Raw genomic sequence first — 20,015 nt, 5'->3', positions numbered from 1 at the left:
AAAAAAATATTTAAAGTATTCCATAGACTGAATGCTAATATTATCTTTGCACAGGAGACCCATATCAGGAGGGAGGATAATCAACGTTTTTTTAGGTTCTGGAAGGGTCAACAATTTCATTCGAATTGTACCACCAAAATTAGGGGTGTGTCTATTTTTATAGATCCCTCAATATCGTTTACACATCATGAAATTATCTCTGACCCACAGGGTAGATTTTTGTTGATAACTGGTTTACTTTTCCATCGGAAAGTTGTTCTAGTTAATATTTATGCTCCAAACTTTGATTGCCCTGAATTTTTTAGACGTTTATTTACCTCTCTTCCTAATCTAAATGAATATATGTTGATAATGGGTGGAGATTTTAATTGTTGTTTGAATCCTTCGATGGATAGATCTAAACCTATTCGCACTCTTCCGAATAGATCAGCCCTACTTATTAATTCATTTTTGGTTGACTCGGGAATTACAGAAATATGGCGGTTTTTGAACCCTAAAGATAAAGAATTTTCTTTTTTTTCACATGTATATCATAGCTACTCTAGAATTGACTATTTTCTTATTGATCATCGGTTATTAACGGATGTTATTGATTGTAAATATGATTCTATTACTATTTCGGATCATGCACCTTTGAAGTTATCTATTAAGATTTCGGACTATTCCAATAACACCAGATCTTGGAGACTTAACGCTACTTTGCTTCAAGACCCAGAATTTATTACTTATATAAAACAGCAAATTGACTTGTTCTTTTCTACAAACTGTACTGAAGGAATCGACTGAGGAATACTTTGGGACTCTTTTAAGGCTTTTATTCGTGGTCAAATTATCTCATATTCTGTTGGTAAAAGAAAACAAAGATATTTAGATATTGCTTTATTGGTGGATAAAATTAAGGAAATTGATAAGATTTATTCCGTGACTCCTACCAAAGAACTTTATAAGAAGAGAGTTGAGCTTCAAATGGAACATAGTTTACTATTATCTTCTTCAATTGAAAATCAATTAATTAGGACCAGGGCTCAATTTTATATTCATAGTGACCGTACTGGTAAACTGTTAGCTAATCAATTAAAGGCTATCTCGACTAAGCGACAAATTATTAAAATTCGCAAATCAGACGGTAATTTAACTACTGATCATAAAGAAATTAATAATACCTTTCAAGATTTTTATAAATCTTTATATCATTCAGAATTTGATGGTGACCAGTCCATGATAGATAATTTTTTTAACAATTTGAATATTCCTAAACTGACTGATGAAGATCATAGTCTGTTAGATGCTCCTATTTCTATAGTGGAAATAGGAGAGGCTATTTCATCAATGAACTCAGGGAAAGCTCCTGGTCCTGATGGTTATATAGTAGAATTTTTTAAAACTTTTTCTTCTTTGCTTTCTCCTTGGTTATGTGAAATTTTTAATGATGCGTTTGCTAAGAAGAGATTACCTCAATCTTTTTATGAAGCTAATATTTCTCTAATTCTTAAAAAAGATAAAGATCCTACTTTATGTACATCTTATCGCCCTATATCATTATTAAATGTAGATTCTAAGATTCTTACAAAAATTTTAGCTATTAGATTAGAAAAAGTACTGTCTCAGATTATTTCAGAAGATCAAACTGGTTTTATGAGGAATCGGTATTCCTTTTTTAATGTTAGAAAATTGATTAATATAATTCATACTTCACCACCCACAATTCCAGAATGTGTTATTTCATTAGATGCTGAAAAAGCTTTTGATAGAGTTGAATGGATATATTTATTTAATACATTGAGAAATTTTAATTTTAGTCCTAATTTTATATCATGGATTAAATTAATATATCATAAACCTGTTGCTTCTGTTTTTACGAATAACCACAGATCCTCTTTTTTTCAATTATCTCGTGGTACGAGACAGGGTTGTCCCTTAAGTCCTTTATTATTTAATATTGCATTAGAACCTTTAGCTATTGCTATTCGTGAATCTCCTAATATTTTTGGTATTACCCGTAATGAGAAGTTATATAAATTATCTCTTTATGCTGATGATTTGCTGTTATATATTTCTGACCCTGATAGGTCTATTCCTGCTATTTTATCCTTGTTGGTTCAATTTGGTACTTTTTCTGGTTATAAACTAAATTTAGATAAGAGTGAATTATTTCCTTTAAATGCACAAACTTTATTGACTGATAGGACACCATTTAAAGTTGTTACTGATAACTTCACTTATCTAGGTATAAAAATTACCAAGAAATATAAAGATTTATTTAGAATGAATTTTTTACCTATGCTTCATCAAATTCATCAACTTACTACAAGATGGTCTCCCTTGTTTTTATCATTAATTGGTCGGATTAATGCTGTCAAAATGATGATTTTACCGAAATTTTTATATTTATTTCAAGCCCTACCAGTTTTTATTCCTAAATCTTTTTTTGATAGCATTGATTCAAAAATTTCTTCATTTGTGTGGCAAAATAAAAACCCTAGGTTAAGTAAAAAGCAATTACAAAAATCAAAAAAAGATGGTGGTTTAGCTTTACCTAATTTTAGATTTTATTATTGGGCAAATAATATTCGTAATTTATTGTATTGGAAATTGGATTTGGATTCACCACTGTGCCCACAGTGGGTAAATTTGGAATGTAATGAGGTAAAGGGATATTCTCTATTCTCTGTTCTTGGTTCTTGTCTTCCTGCGGATTTAGTTAAATTTAATAAACAAATATTTAATCCTGTTATTAAACATACATTACGAATTTGGTTTCAATTTCGTAAGTTCTTTATTTTGAAAAACTTTGTTCTTGATAGCCCTATCTTATTTAATTTCTTTTTTAAACCTTCCTGGACAGATCAAGCTTTTAACATATGGAAAAGGAAAGGTATAAAATGTTTTCGTGATCTCTTTTTTGAAGATACTTTGATGTCATTTGATCAACTTTCTAATAAATTTGAATTACCTAAATCTAATTTTTTCAGATATTTACAAATTAGAAATTTTTTACATAAAGTTTTACCATCTTTTCCTAATTCAACTTTGATGGACACTACAGATTTGATCTTTACCTTAAATCCTTGTCAGAAGGGATTAGTAGCTTTTATTTATAATATGATTATGAAGATACAACCAGAAATATCAGTTAGAATTAAACAAGAATGGGAAAAAGAACTTCAATACAACATATCAACAGATAAATGGGAAAAAATTTTGCAAATGGTTAATTCTTCTTCTATATGTGCTAAACATGCTTTAATACAATTTAAAATTGTACATAGAGCTCATATGTCTAAAGATAAACTTGCTCGATTCTATTCTCATATTAACCCTCTATGTGACAGATGTCATTTAGCAGTGGCCTCATTGACCCATATGTTTTGGTCATGTCCCACTTTACATAATTATTGGAAGGATATATTTACTACTATTTCCTCAATTTGGAATATAGATTTACAACCTCATTTTATTACTGCAATTTTTGGCATACCAAATGAAGATGGCAATCAGTTTTCCCCCTCAATCAGACGAATGATTGCTTTTGTAACATTAATGGCCAGAAGGTCTATACTACAAAATTGGAAAGAAGTAAATCCTCCTACTACATTTCAGTGGCTTTCTCAAACTATTTCTTATCTGAGTTTGGAAAAAATTAGAAGCACTATTTTTGACTCATCAATTAAATTTGAAGAAACTTGGAGACCGTTTATTCGACATTTTCATATGAATTAATTTGGCCTTTTCCGGACCTTTCTGCTTATTCATGTTCAGGTATGGAGTTCCGGAGTTCTTTGACACTATCTTATACTTGTAAACTGTTGTTATTGCCTATGTTAGTTTAGTTTAGTGTTTTATTTTTTTTTAATATATATTTTTTCTCACATATTTTTTAATATTTTTTTTTCTTTTTTAATGGCTATTTGTTTTTTTTTCATATAATCATGTGGACTTGATTAAGGTACTTTCTTTTGTTGATGTTTAGTAGGATATTATTATCTTATTATCAATGTGATTTCAAGTCTATTGTATTTATAATTTACTTATTATTATGTTATTTTTTTTTGTGTATATGTGAAAATCAATAAAAACAAAAAAAAAAAAAGAAGTACAGTGCAATACATAAAATTACTAAAGTACCGTGCAAAGGTTTTAGGCACATATACATAGCTAGGGTACCACAGTACTTTAGTAGTTTTATGTATCCTGATCCCACCATAGTTGTGAAGTTAGTTACAAAAGGGCACTGTAGCACCTATATTTCATCAGGACTTTGAGGAGATTTGGTACGTCACCAGATGTACCACGGAGAATGTTCTGACTGATCGCTTCACTGTTTGGTACATGGTACAGAGGCACCAAAGAACAAGATCAGAAAAAGTTGCACAGGGTTGTAAGCACCAACAACTTCATCACGGGCACTAGCCTCACCATCATCGAGGACATCTTCAATGGGCGGCATTCTTTATTAAGGACCTTCATCATTTAGGAAATACCCTCTTCTCGTTGTTACCATTAAGGTGGTAATACAGGAGCCTGAAGACACACAGCTTCTTTCCCTCTACCATCAGATTTCTAAACGGAACATGCACCAATGAACACTACCTCACTTTTGGCTCATTTTTTGCGCTACTTTTTTATGTATTACTTACTGTAACAAGTTTTTTTTAATGTATTGTACTGTACTGCTGCTGCTAAACAACAAAACTCATGACATACGCCAGTGATGTTAAAACTGATTCATGGAGTCTCTCAGAATCAAGGCTTCCTGCTTCCATTCAATATCTGAATTCTGTGTAGGTGATGATATGCTAAAACAGGGGATGCACAGATTCGGTGAATGTCAAGGCAAATAGAATTCAATAGAGAGAGTGGTTTAGAATATTATTTGTACTTTGCTTTACATGCTCTTATTTCTGAGCCACAAGACACTCAGTGTCTTCCTGAATGCTCACTGTCCTATTTGAGTAGTGCAGGCCAGGGATTCTTTTGGGTGATTCTTTTCAGTCGTGATGATACTTCTCTCAAGAGAACTTTGAGAATGTCCTTGAAACATTTTCCCTGTCCTCTTGGAACTCTCTTGTTGCAATGGATCTCCAGGTAGTGTTCTTGCTTCTGTAATATGGTGTGGACATGTTTACTAGATCTGGTTGATCACAATTAAAGTTTCAGTACTGGAGATAGTGGTTTGGGAGAGGATGCTGACGTTATTTTGCTAATAGGATCTGATGGTAAATCTCATTTCTTTTTGAACAACTAAGCAAGGTCTACAAGGAATGATGATCATCAAAACACCAAAATATTTACTTATAAATAGGATAAATATAAATTTCATTAAAATACTCTCTGCAAATCTGTATAGAAAGTTTAAACCAATTAGAAATTGCAAGACATCAAATTATTTCATAACTGTAGCATCCAAGCCAATAAATAACAAAGAAACATACGTGATATTAAGTCAAAACATTTTTTCTCATCTGCAGTGGGCTTCACCTGGCATGTCAGTAAATTTAGTCTCGCTGGCTGCCTGTTGGTCTAAAGATACAAAATATATTAGAAAACATAAGCTATTATAACGGTTCAGGTGATAAGAACATTTCTGCAAGCAATGTGGTTAGACGTGTAGGATTCATAAGCCAATTTGAATGAAGAAGTTTGCAAACTGAAATGAAGTAGGTTTTGTTACATTTTTATAGAAGTTTAATTTCCTGCTTGTTTTTAGCTCTAATTTTTTACTTCATTTAAGTTTTTTTTTAAACAATTCACAACTCCAGACATTTCAACAGGAATTTCAAGACATACAAACAAGCTGGATGAACTCAGCAGGTTGGGCAGCATCCATTGAAAGGAGCAGTCAACGTTTCAGGTCCAGACCCTTCATCAGGACTGAAGGAGGAGGGGGCAAGGGCCCTATAAAGAAGGTGGGGGGAAAGGTGGAAAACCAATCAGGGGAAAGATCAAGGGGCAGGGGAGGGGAAGCAGGGAGGGCATAAGCAGGAGAGGTGATTGCTCCTTTCAACGGATGCTGCCTGACCTGCTGAGTTCATCCAGCTTTTTTATACGTCTTGATTTGGCCACAGCATCTGCAGCGCACTTTGTGTCAACAGGAATTTTCTGGGCGTGCATTATTTGGATCGACACACATAATAAATTTCTGATAAAACTAGAATTTCGACTAAGTAGTTCACAAGATCTTTAGTAACAAACTTGGTTGTCTAAGCTTGCAAATAGAATTTTAAACTTATAAGAAAAAGTTTACTAATATGTATAAATAATTATTATATGTTACAAAAATATGAAAAAGGAATGAAACTTGTAGAAAATTTTGGACAGGAAATATTTGTATGCATCTTTAAAACAGATCTCTTTTTCACAGATAACAGACAATAGGTGCAGGAGTAGGCCATTTGGCCCTTCGAGCCAGCACCGCCATTCAATGTGATCATGGCTGATCATCCACAATCAGTACCCGTTCCTGCCTTCTCCCCATATTCCTTGACTCCACTATCTTTAAGAGCTCTATCTAACTCTTTTTTGAAAGCATCCAGAGAATTGGCCTCCACTGCCTTCTGAGGCAGAGAATTCCATAGATCCACAACTCTCTGGGTGAAAAAGATTTTCCTCAACTCAGTTCTAAATGGCCTACCCCTTATTCTTAAACTGTGGCCTCTGGTTCTGGACTCCCCCAACATCGGGAACATGTTTCCTGCTTCTAGCATGTCCAATCCTTTAATAATCTTATATGTTTCAATCAGATATCTTCTCCAAAGGTGCTAATGTGCAGAACCCAGCAGCAAATGTGCTAAACAAGCATTTATCACAAAATCTTTCTGCACTGATGCACTTCAAATGTAACCATCAGAAATATTTCTATTAAGAAATATAAATATTCCTATTGTGCTCCAACAGGCTTATGTAAAACTTTCTGTGAAAATTATGTTAACTATGTGGAAAATAGGTTATCTTAGTTTTAATTACTTGGTGCATGTATATTAGGCACAGTGAAATGCGCCATTGACAACAGTTTGAGGATGTGCTGGATGCAGCCCGCAAGTGTTGCTGGGCTTGTGGGGCCCACACTTACTAACCCTAACATTACGTCTTTTGAATGTGGGAGGAAACTGGTGCACCAGGAGGAAACTCACATGGTCAAAAGAGAAATGTAACAAACCCCTTACAGACAGTGCTGGGAAGAAACCCAGATTGCTGGTGCTTTAAAGCATTACACGAGCCGCCGTGCTACTGTGCCGCAAGGTGATACCTGCAAGAACTCAAATCTTCACAATTTGTCTTGCCCAATTTCACTTCTACTGCTGTAAAAATAAGTTTTCATGGCTTAATGGCTTGAGCTTAATCTTAAAAGAGGAAATGGCTAGGCTAGACGGGAATAGCAAATTCATGTCAATTGCTGTTTCAAGTGTTAGCCATCTACTGAAAACGTCAGCTGCTCCTATGCAGTGGCTAGATTGGGAAAGAGTTTTTAGATCTATTAGCCTTTTCAAATTCCAAAATAATGTAAAAATCACATAAGGGCAGCAGGCAGGTCCAACAAGTAGTTAAAAAGAAAAATGGCATGTTGCTCTTTATTGCAAAGATGTTAAATGTAAACAGCGTTAATGGCAGGATTCTTAGCAGTATGGAGGAACAGCGTGGACTTTGGTTCCACATCCACATTTCCCTCAAAGTTGCCACACAAGTTGATAGGGTTATTAAGAATCAGTGTGTTGGCATTCATTAGTTGGGGGGGGGAGGGGGCGAGGAGAAATTGAGTTCAAGAAACGTGGTGATTTTACACCTCCATAAAACCCTGGTTAGACCACAGTTTTTCAATCTGTTTGCCCCATTATAAGGATATGGCAGCTTTAGAGAGGTGTAGATTTGCAGAGCCGATGTGGATGGGATGAACCAGCTAGGGTGATGGGGGATGAGAAATAACTTGATGGAGGTGTACAGCACGTTAGATCCAGTGGATGGCCAAAGGATATTTCCTAGGGCAGAAATGGCTACTATGAGATAGCATCATTTTAAGATGATTAGAGGAAAGTACAGGGGGCATATCGGAGGCAAGTTGTTTTTTTTTCTACACACATTAGTGGGTGCCAGGGATGTTGCTTCAGGCAGGTGCATTGTGGACATTTAAGAAACTCTTGGATGAGAGAAATGTAGTAGCCTATGTAGGAGGGAAGGGTTAGAATGATCTTAGAGTAGGTTAAAAGGTTGGCACAATGTCATGGGCTGAAAGGCCTGTACAATGATGCAGACGTCCCGCCTCTCCCGGAAGTTCTGGGAGTCTCCCGCAAGTTGATAGCAGCTCCCTGACACCCGCAAATGATATACGATATTCCAGAAATCGATTTTTGGGAGAGCGAGATTGAGAGCGGGGGAGTGGGAGAGGGAGAGGTGAGTTTAACAGGTGTCATTCATTCGTTTATTAGCATAGCTAACATTATTTAAACTAGCTGGCTAGCTGCTAAGGAGCCACTCTACTGCAGACATCCCACCTCTCCCGGGAGTCTCCTGCAAATTGATGGTGCTACCTCCTTGAAATAAGTTTTTGCAGGGTGTGATGTCTGGTGATATAATGTTCTACGATTTAAGTTGGAGCTTAATCACAGGAGGTTTTGTTACAGTTGTTCAAGGCATTGGTGAAGCCACACCTGGAATACTGTGCAGTTTTGGTCCTCATACCTAGAAAAAGATCCAATAGAATCGGAGGCAAGTCCAAAGGAAATTCGCTAAACTAATTCCTGGAAGCATTATCCTGTCAAGAAAGTCTAGATAGTTTGGATTTGCATTCCCTGAAGTTCAGAAGAATGAGGGTGACCTTATTCAAACATGCAAGCTTCTGATAGCATTTAACAGGGTAGATGTTGAAATGTATTCAATAGTGGGAGACTCACAAACAAGGGGACATCACTACAAGGGTCAGACATGTAAAACTAAGGTGCATAGAAGTTTTTCTCAGAGAGTAATGAATCTCTAAAATTCTGTCTCTAAGGTAGTGGTCGCCAACTTGTTGATCGCAATCGACTGGTAGATCTTTGAGACTCTCCCAGTAGATCCCGAAAAAAAAGAAAAATAAATACACAAATACTGTCGAGAGATTGTTTCCGGGTTGCGGGGTTTTAGTTCCGTTCTTTCTGCCCAGTACGCATGCGTGCAGCTCCCCCGTACTACACAGTGTACTTCAGTGAGGAAATGATATGAGTCAACTGCACCTTTTCCTCATTCCCTGTCAAGACCACTGTTGAACTTGAACCCATGCGAGGTCATCAGTTGCCTAAACGCAGTGATACCCTTGCGCCAGGGATCACTGTTTGGCTTCGGGTAACTGGCGCCTCACGTGGCCAGTGAGAAATGCCATTTGCTACTGGCCTGGAGTGTGGACAGATGGGCGCCGCCTCTAAACCTGTTTAGCACACCGAATGTTCGTGGGAACCCGGTGCTAAAATATTCACAGACAACCTAATTCGGGCTCAGAGTTTCTTAACGCTGTGATCTACTGAAGCAATCTTTTGTCAGCCGATAGATCCTACAAGGGGGGGGCGGGCACGCGCCCTGTCGCACTCCTCGCTCGGTTGGTTGGTCACTCTCTCCAGACCGCGACCGCCACGGCCCTGCCACGGGTACCTCCGACCCTGACCTTGTCCTCTCACTGCACCTGGCCAAGCCGGCAGGCGGTGGGCGGGTGGGAGGTTATCTAATGAGGCAATGAAGCCCTCAAAACTGCCTCGGAACCCTGAGTCCAAGCATCCTGCACTTAAAGACAAACCCGTTGAGTTTTGTGAGCGGAAAAAATGTGAGCAAGCGGGACAGAAGCTAAGTGCCGAGAGCCGCGAAAACTAAATCGCGGAATAGACTGGTATAAGGAACCTTCTTCAAGTATCACTGTATTGCGGTCGTGTTTAACAACCCCCCCCCCCCCCCCACCATCGTCAGCCTGTCCGCAAGAATATTGTGAATATTAAACTGGTCCGCGGTGCAAAAAAGGGCGGGTACCCCTGGTGTTTATACATTACTCCTGCTTCCGGGTCGCGGGGTTTTACTTCCGGTCTTTTCTGCCCCGGTGCACATGCATGTAACTAATCGATCTGGGGTTGATCTTGTCTTTCACTAAGGCCAAGATAGGGGATCTTGGACTTAAAAAGGCTGGTGACCACTACTCTATAGGTAGCAGAGGCCAGTTTAGAACAATTTATATTAAATATTTGAAAGATTAATACCTTGAGTTATGGAAAACTAGCACTGAAAAGCTGAGAGCAAACACGAGGAAATCTGCAGATGCTGGACATTCAAACAACACACACAAAATGCTGGTGGAACACAGCAGGCCAGGCAGCATCTATAGGAAGAAGCGATGTTGACGTTTCGGGCCAAGACCCTTCGTCAGGACTAACCGAAAGATAGTAAGAGATTACTAATCTCTTACCATCTTTCCTTTTGGTTAGTCCTGACGAAGGGTCTCAACCTGAAACGATGACATTGAAGAGCTGAGGCAAGCTTAGATCAACCAAGATCATATTGAATGGTGGGGCAAACATGAGGGGCCGAGTAGTTTATATGATCTTGAACTGACCTATCATTATAATATTAACCAGGCCTAGAACCCTCAGTAGATACTTGTGCCTTCAAATTCTTGATCATTCACAAAGTCCATCATTACAGTGATCAAATTTTATCAAAGATGGCTAAACAAAGTACGATATACTTGCAGCCCGCTTCTTACAGAACATGAGGGAAACAAAATCAAGTTTATGCAACATAAATCGCGTAATGCTTCAGGCTCTGCAATATCCTGGTGAATTTGCATTGTATCTTTGCCCCCAGGTGTTGTTTCTTTTCTAAGGTGCTATAGCCAAAACTCGCAAACTTTCAAAACATATCTTTGTTGATAGCTTAAAAATATGTCGCATTTCACTATTTGCAATATAAAAACTTTTTCTCGTAACAATAAATTGTGCACAAGATTATAAACAGCAAAAATTGAGTATACAGCCAGAAGGGAAATAAGCAGTCAATGTTTTGGGTTGAGACCCTTCATCAGGCAGGAGTTCACACCAAGGTCCCAGTGCATCAGTGCACAGTACGAGTCTGCCTTTCCAAGTACTGGTGTAGGTACTTATCTGTGACTGATTAGAATTCCAGACTGAGACAAAAGCACACTAGTACTCTTTGAACACTGCAATAATGTATTCAGATTAGCTAACAGCAGCACTTCCCTGTCGTCATTTATAAACTTATGTCATACAAACAAATATTTAGTCACCCACGAAGTCAGCAACAGACTCAACTGCTGGGATCAATCCTACGTGGAGCTAACGAATCATGAGAACAGCTGCTTCTGTTAACTCGTCTGAACACATTACCGTAGATTCCGGACTACAGAGCGCACCTGATTAAAAGCCGCATGCTCTAATTTTAGAAAGAAAATCAGTTTTGTACTTGTACAAGCTGCACCGGATTTTAAGCCGCAGGTGTCCCACGTTGTAAATACGAGATATATACACAGAAAGATATTACACGTGAGGATTTTTTAACTTTTAATTAAATCCGTATGGTAACGTAAACAAATATATATTGCAAATGCTTTTTTTCGAACAGTGCCTGTAACACAGCTACTTTTAAATATACATATGTATCGGTAACACACAAATTACGTTGCGTATACTTTTTTACTGAACAGTGCACGAACAACATTCCAATATCTCCTAACGACTGGTAAAAAAAAATATATATACTACAGCCTACCAGGAAAAGTTATTGATCGCCTTCTTCATCTTCCTCCTGCGCACTAAAACCATCAAAGTCCTTCAGTGTCCGAATTGAATAAAACCTCAGGATCTCGTCACTCACTCCAGTCTCTTCGTTGTCGCTCTCACTTGAGCGCACGCGGTCCTCTTCATCACGCAGCAGTCCAGCCTTTCGAAACCCGCTGGTGAAGGTGGAAGTTGTGACACCGCTCCACGCATTTAGGATCCACTGGCTGACTTGAGTTAAAGATGCTCTTCGCATGCATCCTGTTTTGGTAAAGGATTTCTCACCGCTCGTCATCCAAGCCTCCCACTCAACGCGCAGCGCCACTTTAAATGCCCGGTTCACACTGATGTCCAGTGGCTGCAAATACTTTGTGGTGCCCCCAGGAATCACAGCTGGAATTGAGTTTGTACTCTTGATGGCAGCTTTCACTGAACTTTCATTGTCAGCCGCTTAAAAAATCACCATCAGTGGAAGCTTTAGTCCGGATGCTGTGCAGCTCAGAACACAAGTAAAATGCGTTCTCTCATGGCCACTTGTTTTCAGTGTGATGGACGAGTCACCTTTTTTATTAACATTCCGAGTGAGAGGCAGGTCAAAAGTCAAAGGTACTTCATCCATATTTATGATATCATCTGGCCCGATGGAATTCTCCGCTATCTTTGTTTGAGTGAATGTGCGGAAGTTAGCAAGTTGTTCCTCGTGGTCGGGAGGGAGCTGCTGACACAGAGTTGTGCGTACCCTGACGGACAGGCCTTTTCGTCTCATAAATCTAAACCACCACGATGGCTCACCTCTAAAATCTTCGATTTTCATTTTGGTGGCGATTGCTTTAGCCTTCAGTCTGATCTGCACGGTGGAAACACCGCGGCCGCCTGCTCTCTGTGTGTTAACCCAGTCTTCAAGAAAGTTTTCAAGTTCGGGCCATCTGTTATGATTACCTCTGAAAGCTTGTGTCGTCTTTTTGCATTGACTCAGTTCTTCACGCTGGCGTCTCCACCGTCTCAACATCGATTTATTTATGCCAAGATTATGTGCAGCAGCTCGATTTCCTTCTTCAACCGCCAGATTGATCGCCTTTAACAAAAGCTGCATCATATGCTTTAAATTCGAGTGTTTTCCATGTTGATGAGGGTGAGTACAAATGACTGATTTACAATAATTTAATTGTGAAAGTGCGCTTGATTTATCGTACAATTTCATTGGACCTCTGTGAACTACTCATTAATTTTATTGGTCTACTGTTACGAGGCAAAATGTTTTTGGCGGCATGAAAAAAAAACATGCATTAGCCGCACCGTAGTATAGGCTGCAGTATTGCCGCAGTGTTCAAAGCGTGGGAAAAAAGTAGCGGCTTATAGTCCGGAATTTACGGTAGTAAAACTTTCAGAGCTACCTACACAGAAATACCAGTTTCTAGCACATTCTTATGCCTAAACTTCAGCTTGTCTTGGACTTCCATGCACTTACCCAAATATGAAAATACCAGTCAAATGGAAGATCATATATTTTATACTGTATCTGTCACTGTCGCAAAACAATTGGAAAATGGTGGCGCGTCCACACGCAGCGGATCTGCACTCCCTAAATCAATGTTACCTATGCTACTTTTACATTGTTATTATTTTAACATTAAGCTTAGTCGCCTGTACAAGTCATTCCTACAGCCAGTAGGAACTAATTAACATCGGACAAAGCTGTGAACAACAAGCTTTCAGCAACTTCACTGACTTTGATAGCATCCCGAAAGAGCTAGCCATAACACTGGGAGCTCCATGGATCACCACACCACCTGCAAGGAGACGAAGGCGGCGCAACGAGAGGAAGCAAAAGCGAGGATATCTCACAGGAGTGTGGGCCAGGCTACGAAGTGCTCCACACAGACCTTCTTTGCCAAGTATTTTCCTCGCAAATGTCCGGTCTCTCGCTAATAAAATGGGCAAAGTAAGGCTGTGGATTAACACACAGAGATCCCTGAAGGACTGCTATATGGAGACGTGGCTCAGCGCGCTGGTTCCTGACAGGGTTGTGGAACTAATTAACCGGACACTACACCGTGCAGACTGAACAAAGGTAAGAGCAGGGGTGGCAGGTTCTGTATCTATATCAACAATGACTGGTGCACTAACCACACTGCAGTACAGAGCTATTGTTCTCCTGACCTGGAGTATTTACTGCTCCAATGTAGGCTGTTTTATCTGCCTCGGGAGTTTTCCATTGTTATGATCATGGCTGTATACATCCCCCTGCAAGCTAATGCTAAGCTAGCGTTAGCACAGCTATATTCGACCATCAGTAAACAGCAGGATGTTCATCCTGACGGTGCCATCATTGTTGCAGGGGATTTTAACCAGCTCAACCTATGATCTGTGCTCCATAAATTCTATCAGCATGTGCGGTGTCCTACCAGGGGATTAAACACCCTGGATCATGTGTACACGAATGTTAAAGACTCACACAGAGCCTCCTCCAGCCCACCCCTGGGACAATCTGATCATCTTTCACTGTTTTTGATGCCAGCATACAGACCACTTATCCGCAAAACTAAACCTGCAACAAAACAGTCAAAATATGGCCAGAAGAGGCCTCTTTAAAACTCCATGATTGCTTTGATCACACCCACTGGGACCTGTTTGCACAACAGGCTACCCATGAGTACACATTCACTGTACTTTTCTACATCAACAGTTGTGTGGACAGTGTAACAGTAGACAAGAAAATAAAGATATTCCCAAACCAGAAACCGTGGATGAATAAAGAGGTACAATATGTTTTCAAAGCATGCAATAACGCTTTTAAATCTGGTGATGTCTCAGCATACAGTGTTATCAAGTCAAACCTGAAAAAAGGCCAAAGACATCCACAGGCAACGGGTAGAGGACCCCTTCAACAGTGCTAACAATCGGAGCATGTGCCAAGGCATCAGGGCTATTACTGACCACAAGAGTAACCCTGTCTGCCCCCACAGTGATGTCACACTGCCCAACAAACTCAACACCTTCTTTGGCCGGTTTGAAATTAACAACAATGTGAGGATGCAAGAATCCGGCCATAGAGGATGAACAGGTTCTTACACTGAGCACACATGATGTACAGCACATGCTGCAGAGGGCCAATCCATGAAAAGCTGCAGGCCCAGATGGAGTCCCAGGACAAGTACTTAAAGTCTGTGCTGAACAACTGGCTGACGTATTTACGAGAATTTTCAATCTGTCTCTATTTCAGGCAACGGTCCCCAAGTGCCTGAAGTCAGCCATCATAATGCCCGTCCCGAAGAAAACAAACAACAACTTGAATGACTATCGTCCGGTTGCCCTCACATCAATAATAATGAAGTACTTTGAGAGACTGGTCCTCTCCCACATTAAAGTCACTGCTACACTGGACTCACACCAGTTTGCCTATAAAGCAAACAGGTCCATGGAGGATGCCGTCTCATTAGCTCTTCACACTGTCCTAACACATCTAGAGGGAAATGGCACAGATGTGAGGATGTTGTTTGTTGATTATAGCTCTGCTTTTAATACTGTCATCCCCAGTAAGCTCATCTCCAAACTCCACCACCTAGGCCTCAGCTCATCACTCCGCAGCTGGGTCCTGAATTTTTTGTCAGAGCGTTCACAGGCAGTGAGACTGGGCCCTCACTTGTCCTCCATTACTATCCTTAACACTGGTACACCACAAGGTTGTGTATCGAGTCCTATACTCTACTCCCTCTTCATTTACGACTGTGTACCTGCGTTTAACACTAATACCATTGTCAAATTCGCAGACGACACAACAGTGATCGGGTTGATCTCTAACAGAGACGAATCAGCGTACAGAGTGGAGGCACAGAACTCAGTGAGCTGGTGCTCAGAGAACAACCTGTCTCTTAATACAGCAAAGACCACGGAGCTAATTATCAACTTTGGAAAGTCACGGGATGACGAGTACGCTCCAGTCTACATTAATGGAGACATAGCGGAGAGAGTGTCCAGTTTCAGGTTTAACCATATAACAATCACAACATGGAAACAGGCCACCTCGGCCCTCCTAGTCCGTGCCGAACTCTTAATCTCACCTAGTCCCACCTACCCGCACTCAGCCCATAACCCTCCACTCCTTTCTTGTTCATATACCTATCCAATTTTACCTTAAATGACACAATTGAACTGGCCTCTACTACTTCTACAGGAAGCTCATTCCACACAGCTATCACTCTGAGTAAAGAAATACCCCCTCGTGTTTCCCTTAAACTTCTGCCCCCTAACTCTCAAATCATGTCCTCTCGTTTGAATCTCCCCTACTCTCAATGGAAACAGCCTATTCACGTCAACTCTATCTATCCCTCTCAAAATTTTAAATACCTCGATCAAATCCCCCCTCAACCTTCTATGCTCCAATGAATAGAGACCTAACTTGTTCAACCTTTCTCTGTAACTTAAGTGCTGAAACCCAGGTAACATCCTAGTAAATCGTCTCTGCACTCTAATTTATTGATATCTTTCCTATAATTCGGTGACCAGAACTGTACACAATATTCCAAATTTGGCCTTACCAATGCCTTGTACAATTTTAACATCACATTCCAACTTCTGTACTCAATGCTTTGATTTATAAAGGCCAGCGTTCCAAAAGCCTTCTTCACCACCCTATCTACATGAGACTCCACCTTCAGGGAACTATGCACTGTTATTCCTAGATCTCTCTGTTCCTCTGCATTCCTCAATGCCCTACCATTTACCCTTAATGTTCTATTTGGATTATTCCTGCCAAAATGTAGAACCTCACACTTCTCAGCATTAAACTCCATCTGCCAACATTCAGCCCATTCTTCTAACTGGCATAAATCTCTCTGCAAGCTTTGAAAACCCACCTCATTATCCACAAAACCTCCTACCTTAGTATAATCGGCATACTTACTAATCCAATTTACCACCCCATCCTCCAGATCATTTATGTATATTACAAACAACATTGGGCCCAAAACAGATCCCTGAGGCACCCCGCTAGTCACCGGCCTCCATCCCGATAAACAATTATCCACCACTACTCTCTGGCATCTCCCATCTAGCCACTGTTGAATCCATTTTATTACTCCAGCATTAATACCCAACGACTGAACCTTAACTAACCTTCCGTGTGGAACTTTGTCAAAGGCTTTGCTGAAGTCCATATAGACTACATCCACTGCCTTACCCTCGTCAACATTCCTCGTAACTTCTTCAAAAAATTCAATAAGGTTTGTCAAACATGACCTTCCACGCACAAATCCATGCTGGCTACTCCTAATCAGATCCTGTCCATCCAGATAATTATTAATACTATCTCTAAGAATACTTTCCATTAATTTACCCACCACTGATGTCAAACTGACAGGTCTATAATTGCTAGGCTTACTTCTAGAACCCTTTTTAAACAATGGAACCACATGAGAAATACGCCAATCCTCCGGCACAATCCCCGTTTCTAATGACATCTTAAAGATCTCCGTCAGAGCTCCTGCTATTTCTACACAAACTTCCCTCAAGATCCTGGGGAATATCCTGTCAGGACCCGGAGATTTATCCACTTTTAAATTTCTTAAAAGCGCCAGTACTTCCACCTCTTTAATTGTCATAGGTTCCATAACTTCCTTACTTGTTTCCCACACCTTACACAATTCAATATCCTTCTCCTTAGTGAATACCAAAGAGAAGAAATTGTTCAAAATCTCTCCCATCTCCCTCGGCTCCACACATAGCTGACCACTCTGATTCTCTAAGGGGCCAATTTTATCCCTCACTATCCTCTTGCTTTTAATATAACTATAGAAACCTTTTGGATTTACTTTCACCTTATTTGCCAAACCAACCTCGTATCTTCTTTTAGCTTTTCTAATCTCTTTCTTAAGATTCCTTTTACATTCTTTATATTCCTCGAGCAATTCCTTTACTCCATGCTGCCTATATCTATTGTAGACATCCCTCTTTTTCTGAACCAAATTTCTAATATCCCTTGAAAACCATGGTGCTTTCAAACCTTTAACCTTTCCTTTCAACCTAACAGGAACATAAAGATTCTGTACCCTCATAATTTCACCCTTAAATTACCTCCATTTCTCTATTACATCCTTCCCATAAAACAACTTGACCCAATCCACTCTCTCTAAATCCCTTCGCATCTCCTCAAAGTTAGCCTTTCTCCAATCAAAAATCTCAACTCTAGGTCCTGTCCTGTCCTTCTCCATAATTATATTGAAGCTAATGCTATTGTGATCACTGGACCCGAAGTGCTCCCCAACACATACATCTGTCAGCTGACCTATCGCATTCCCTAACAGGAGATCCAACACTGCCCCATCTCTAGTCGGTACTTCTATGTATTGTTGCAAAAAACTATCCTGCACACATTTCACAAACTCTAAACCATCTAGCCCTTTTACAGAATGAGCTTCCCAGTCTACGTGTGGAAAATTAAAATCTCCCACAATCACCACCTTGTGTTTACTACAAATATCTGCTATCTCCTTACACATTTGCTCTTCCAACTCACGCTCCCCATTAGGTGGCCTATAATACACTCCTATCAGTGTACTACACCTTTCCCATTCCTCAATTCCACCCAAATAGCCTCCCTAGAGGAGCTCTCCAATCTATCCTTCCAAAGCACCACCTCCTCCTCTGCCCCCCCACCCCCCACTCTATCACACCTGAAGCAACTAAATCCAGGAATATTTAGTTGCCAATCACACCCTTCCTGCAACCATGTTTCACTAATAGCTACATCATCAAATTCCAGGTATCAATCCACACTTTAAGCTCATCCATTTCTTACAATGCTCCTAGCATTAAAATAGATACATTTAAGATACCCTCCACCTCCTCCTTTCTTTTCATCCCGAACAATGCATTCAAATTTATTATCCTTTTCCTTCTTCTCCCCTACATCTTCGGGCTGAGCGCATCCCTTCTCCATCACCTGCCTTTCCTCCCTCACACACTGTCTACTTACTTGCTCTACTGGTGAACTAACCTCCTCTCCCATAGTTTCCTCAAATTGATTCCCGCCCCCCCCCCATCTTACTAGTTTAAAGTCTGCCCTGTAGCCCTAGCAAACCTCCCCGCTAGGATATTGGTCTCCCCAGGATTCAAGTGTAACCCGTCCTTCTTGAACAGGTCACGCCTGCCCCAGAAGAGGTCCCAATGATTCAAAAACTTGAATCCCTGCCCCCTGCTCCAATCCCACAGCCACGCATTCATCCTCCACCTAATTCCATTCCTACTCTCACTGTCGAGTGGCACAGGCAGTAATCCTGAGATTACTACCTTTGTGGTCCTTCTTCTTAACTGCCTTCCTAACTCTCTATACTCTCGTTTCAGGACCTCTTCCCCTTTCCTACCTATGTCATTGGTACCTACATGTACCACGACCTCTGGCTCCTCACCCTCCCACTTCAGGATATCTTGGACGCGATCAGAAACGTCCCAAACCCTGGCACCAGGGAGGCAAATTACCATCCAGGACTCCCGATCACCTCCACAGAACTGCCTGTCTGAACCCCTGACTATCGAGTCCCCTATTACTATGGTCCTCTTTCTTCTATCCCTACCCTTCTGAGCTACAGGGCCGTCCTCTGTGCCGGAGGCCCGGCTACTGTCACTTCCACCAGGTAGGCTGTCCCCCCCCAACAGTACTCAAACATGAGTACTTATTGTCAAGGGGTACAGCCACTGGGGTACTCTCTAGTACCTGCCTCTTCCCCTTCCTGACTGTGACCCACCTATCTGCCTCCCGTGGCCCCGGAGTGACCACCTGCCTGTAACTCCTCTCTATCACCTCCTCACTCTCCCTGACCAGGTGAAGGTCATCGAGCTGCAGCTCCAGTTCCCTAACTCGGTCCCTCAGGAGCTGCAGTTCGGTGCACCTGGCGCAGATGTGGACGTCCGGGAGGCTCAGAGACTCCAGGATCTTCCACATCCGACACCGAGAACAACAAGCTGCCCTCACACTCATACTTCCCGAATAACTGAAAATAACAAGGAGACCTAAAAGATAAGCCTACTGTGCCCTCTTCTGCCTAAGCCCTCTGAGCCCAAGCCCTACACTCTGCTCCCCGCAAACGAAGCTGCCCGCTTCTTAAGGCTGCGTTCTTTTTATACCTTCCCTCCTTCCCAGGCCTCCTTCACGTGCCTGCGCAGTCCCGCCTCTCAGAATTCCGATCTGAGACGCAATTGGACAATTTGAAAATGGCCGCCGCCGCACTTCCTCTCAAAGCCTCGCTGTCCTCTTCCAAAAGAGAACTACTTCACTCA

At 40.7% G+C, this 20,015-nt stretch overlaps 1 protein-coding gene across 5 annotated transcripts in view; it reads right to left on the bottom strand.

Annotated features, from left to right (window-relative positions):
* The window catches only part of LOC132394392 (arf-GAP with SH3 domain, ANK repeat and PH domain-containing protein 1-like), a 426,165-nt gene that overhangs the window by 143,036 nt on the left and 263,114 nt on the right, over positions 1-20,015 (bottom strand). For all 5 annotated transcript variants that reach the window (XM_059970475.1, XM_059970494.1, XM_059970464.1 and 2 more), the window contains one exon: positions 5,433-5,520. In XM_059970475.1, coding sequence (XP_059826458.1) covers positions 5,433-5,520 — 88 coding nt within the window. The remainder of the gene's footprint in view (positions 1-5,432; positions 5,521-20,015) is intronic.

This window comes from Hypanus sabinus, chromosome 1 (genome assembly GCF_030144855.1).
Source record: "Hypanus sabinus isolate sHypSab1 chromosome 1, sHypSab1.hap1, whole genome shotgun sequence".
NCBI classification, from domain to species: Eukaryota; Metazoa; Chordata; class Chondrichthyes; order Myliobatiformes; family Dasyatidae; genus Hypanus; species Hypanus sabinus.
Note: the sequence above shows the minus strand (reverse complement) of the source record. Positions and strands in the feature narration are given on the sequence as shown.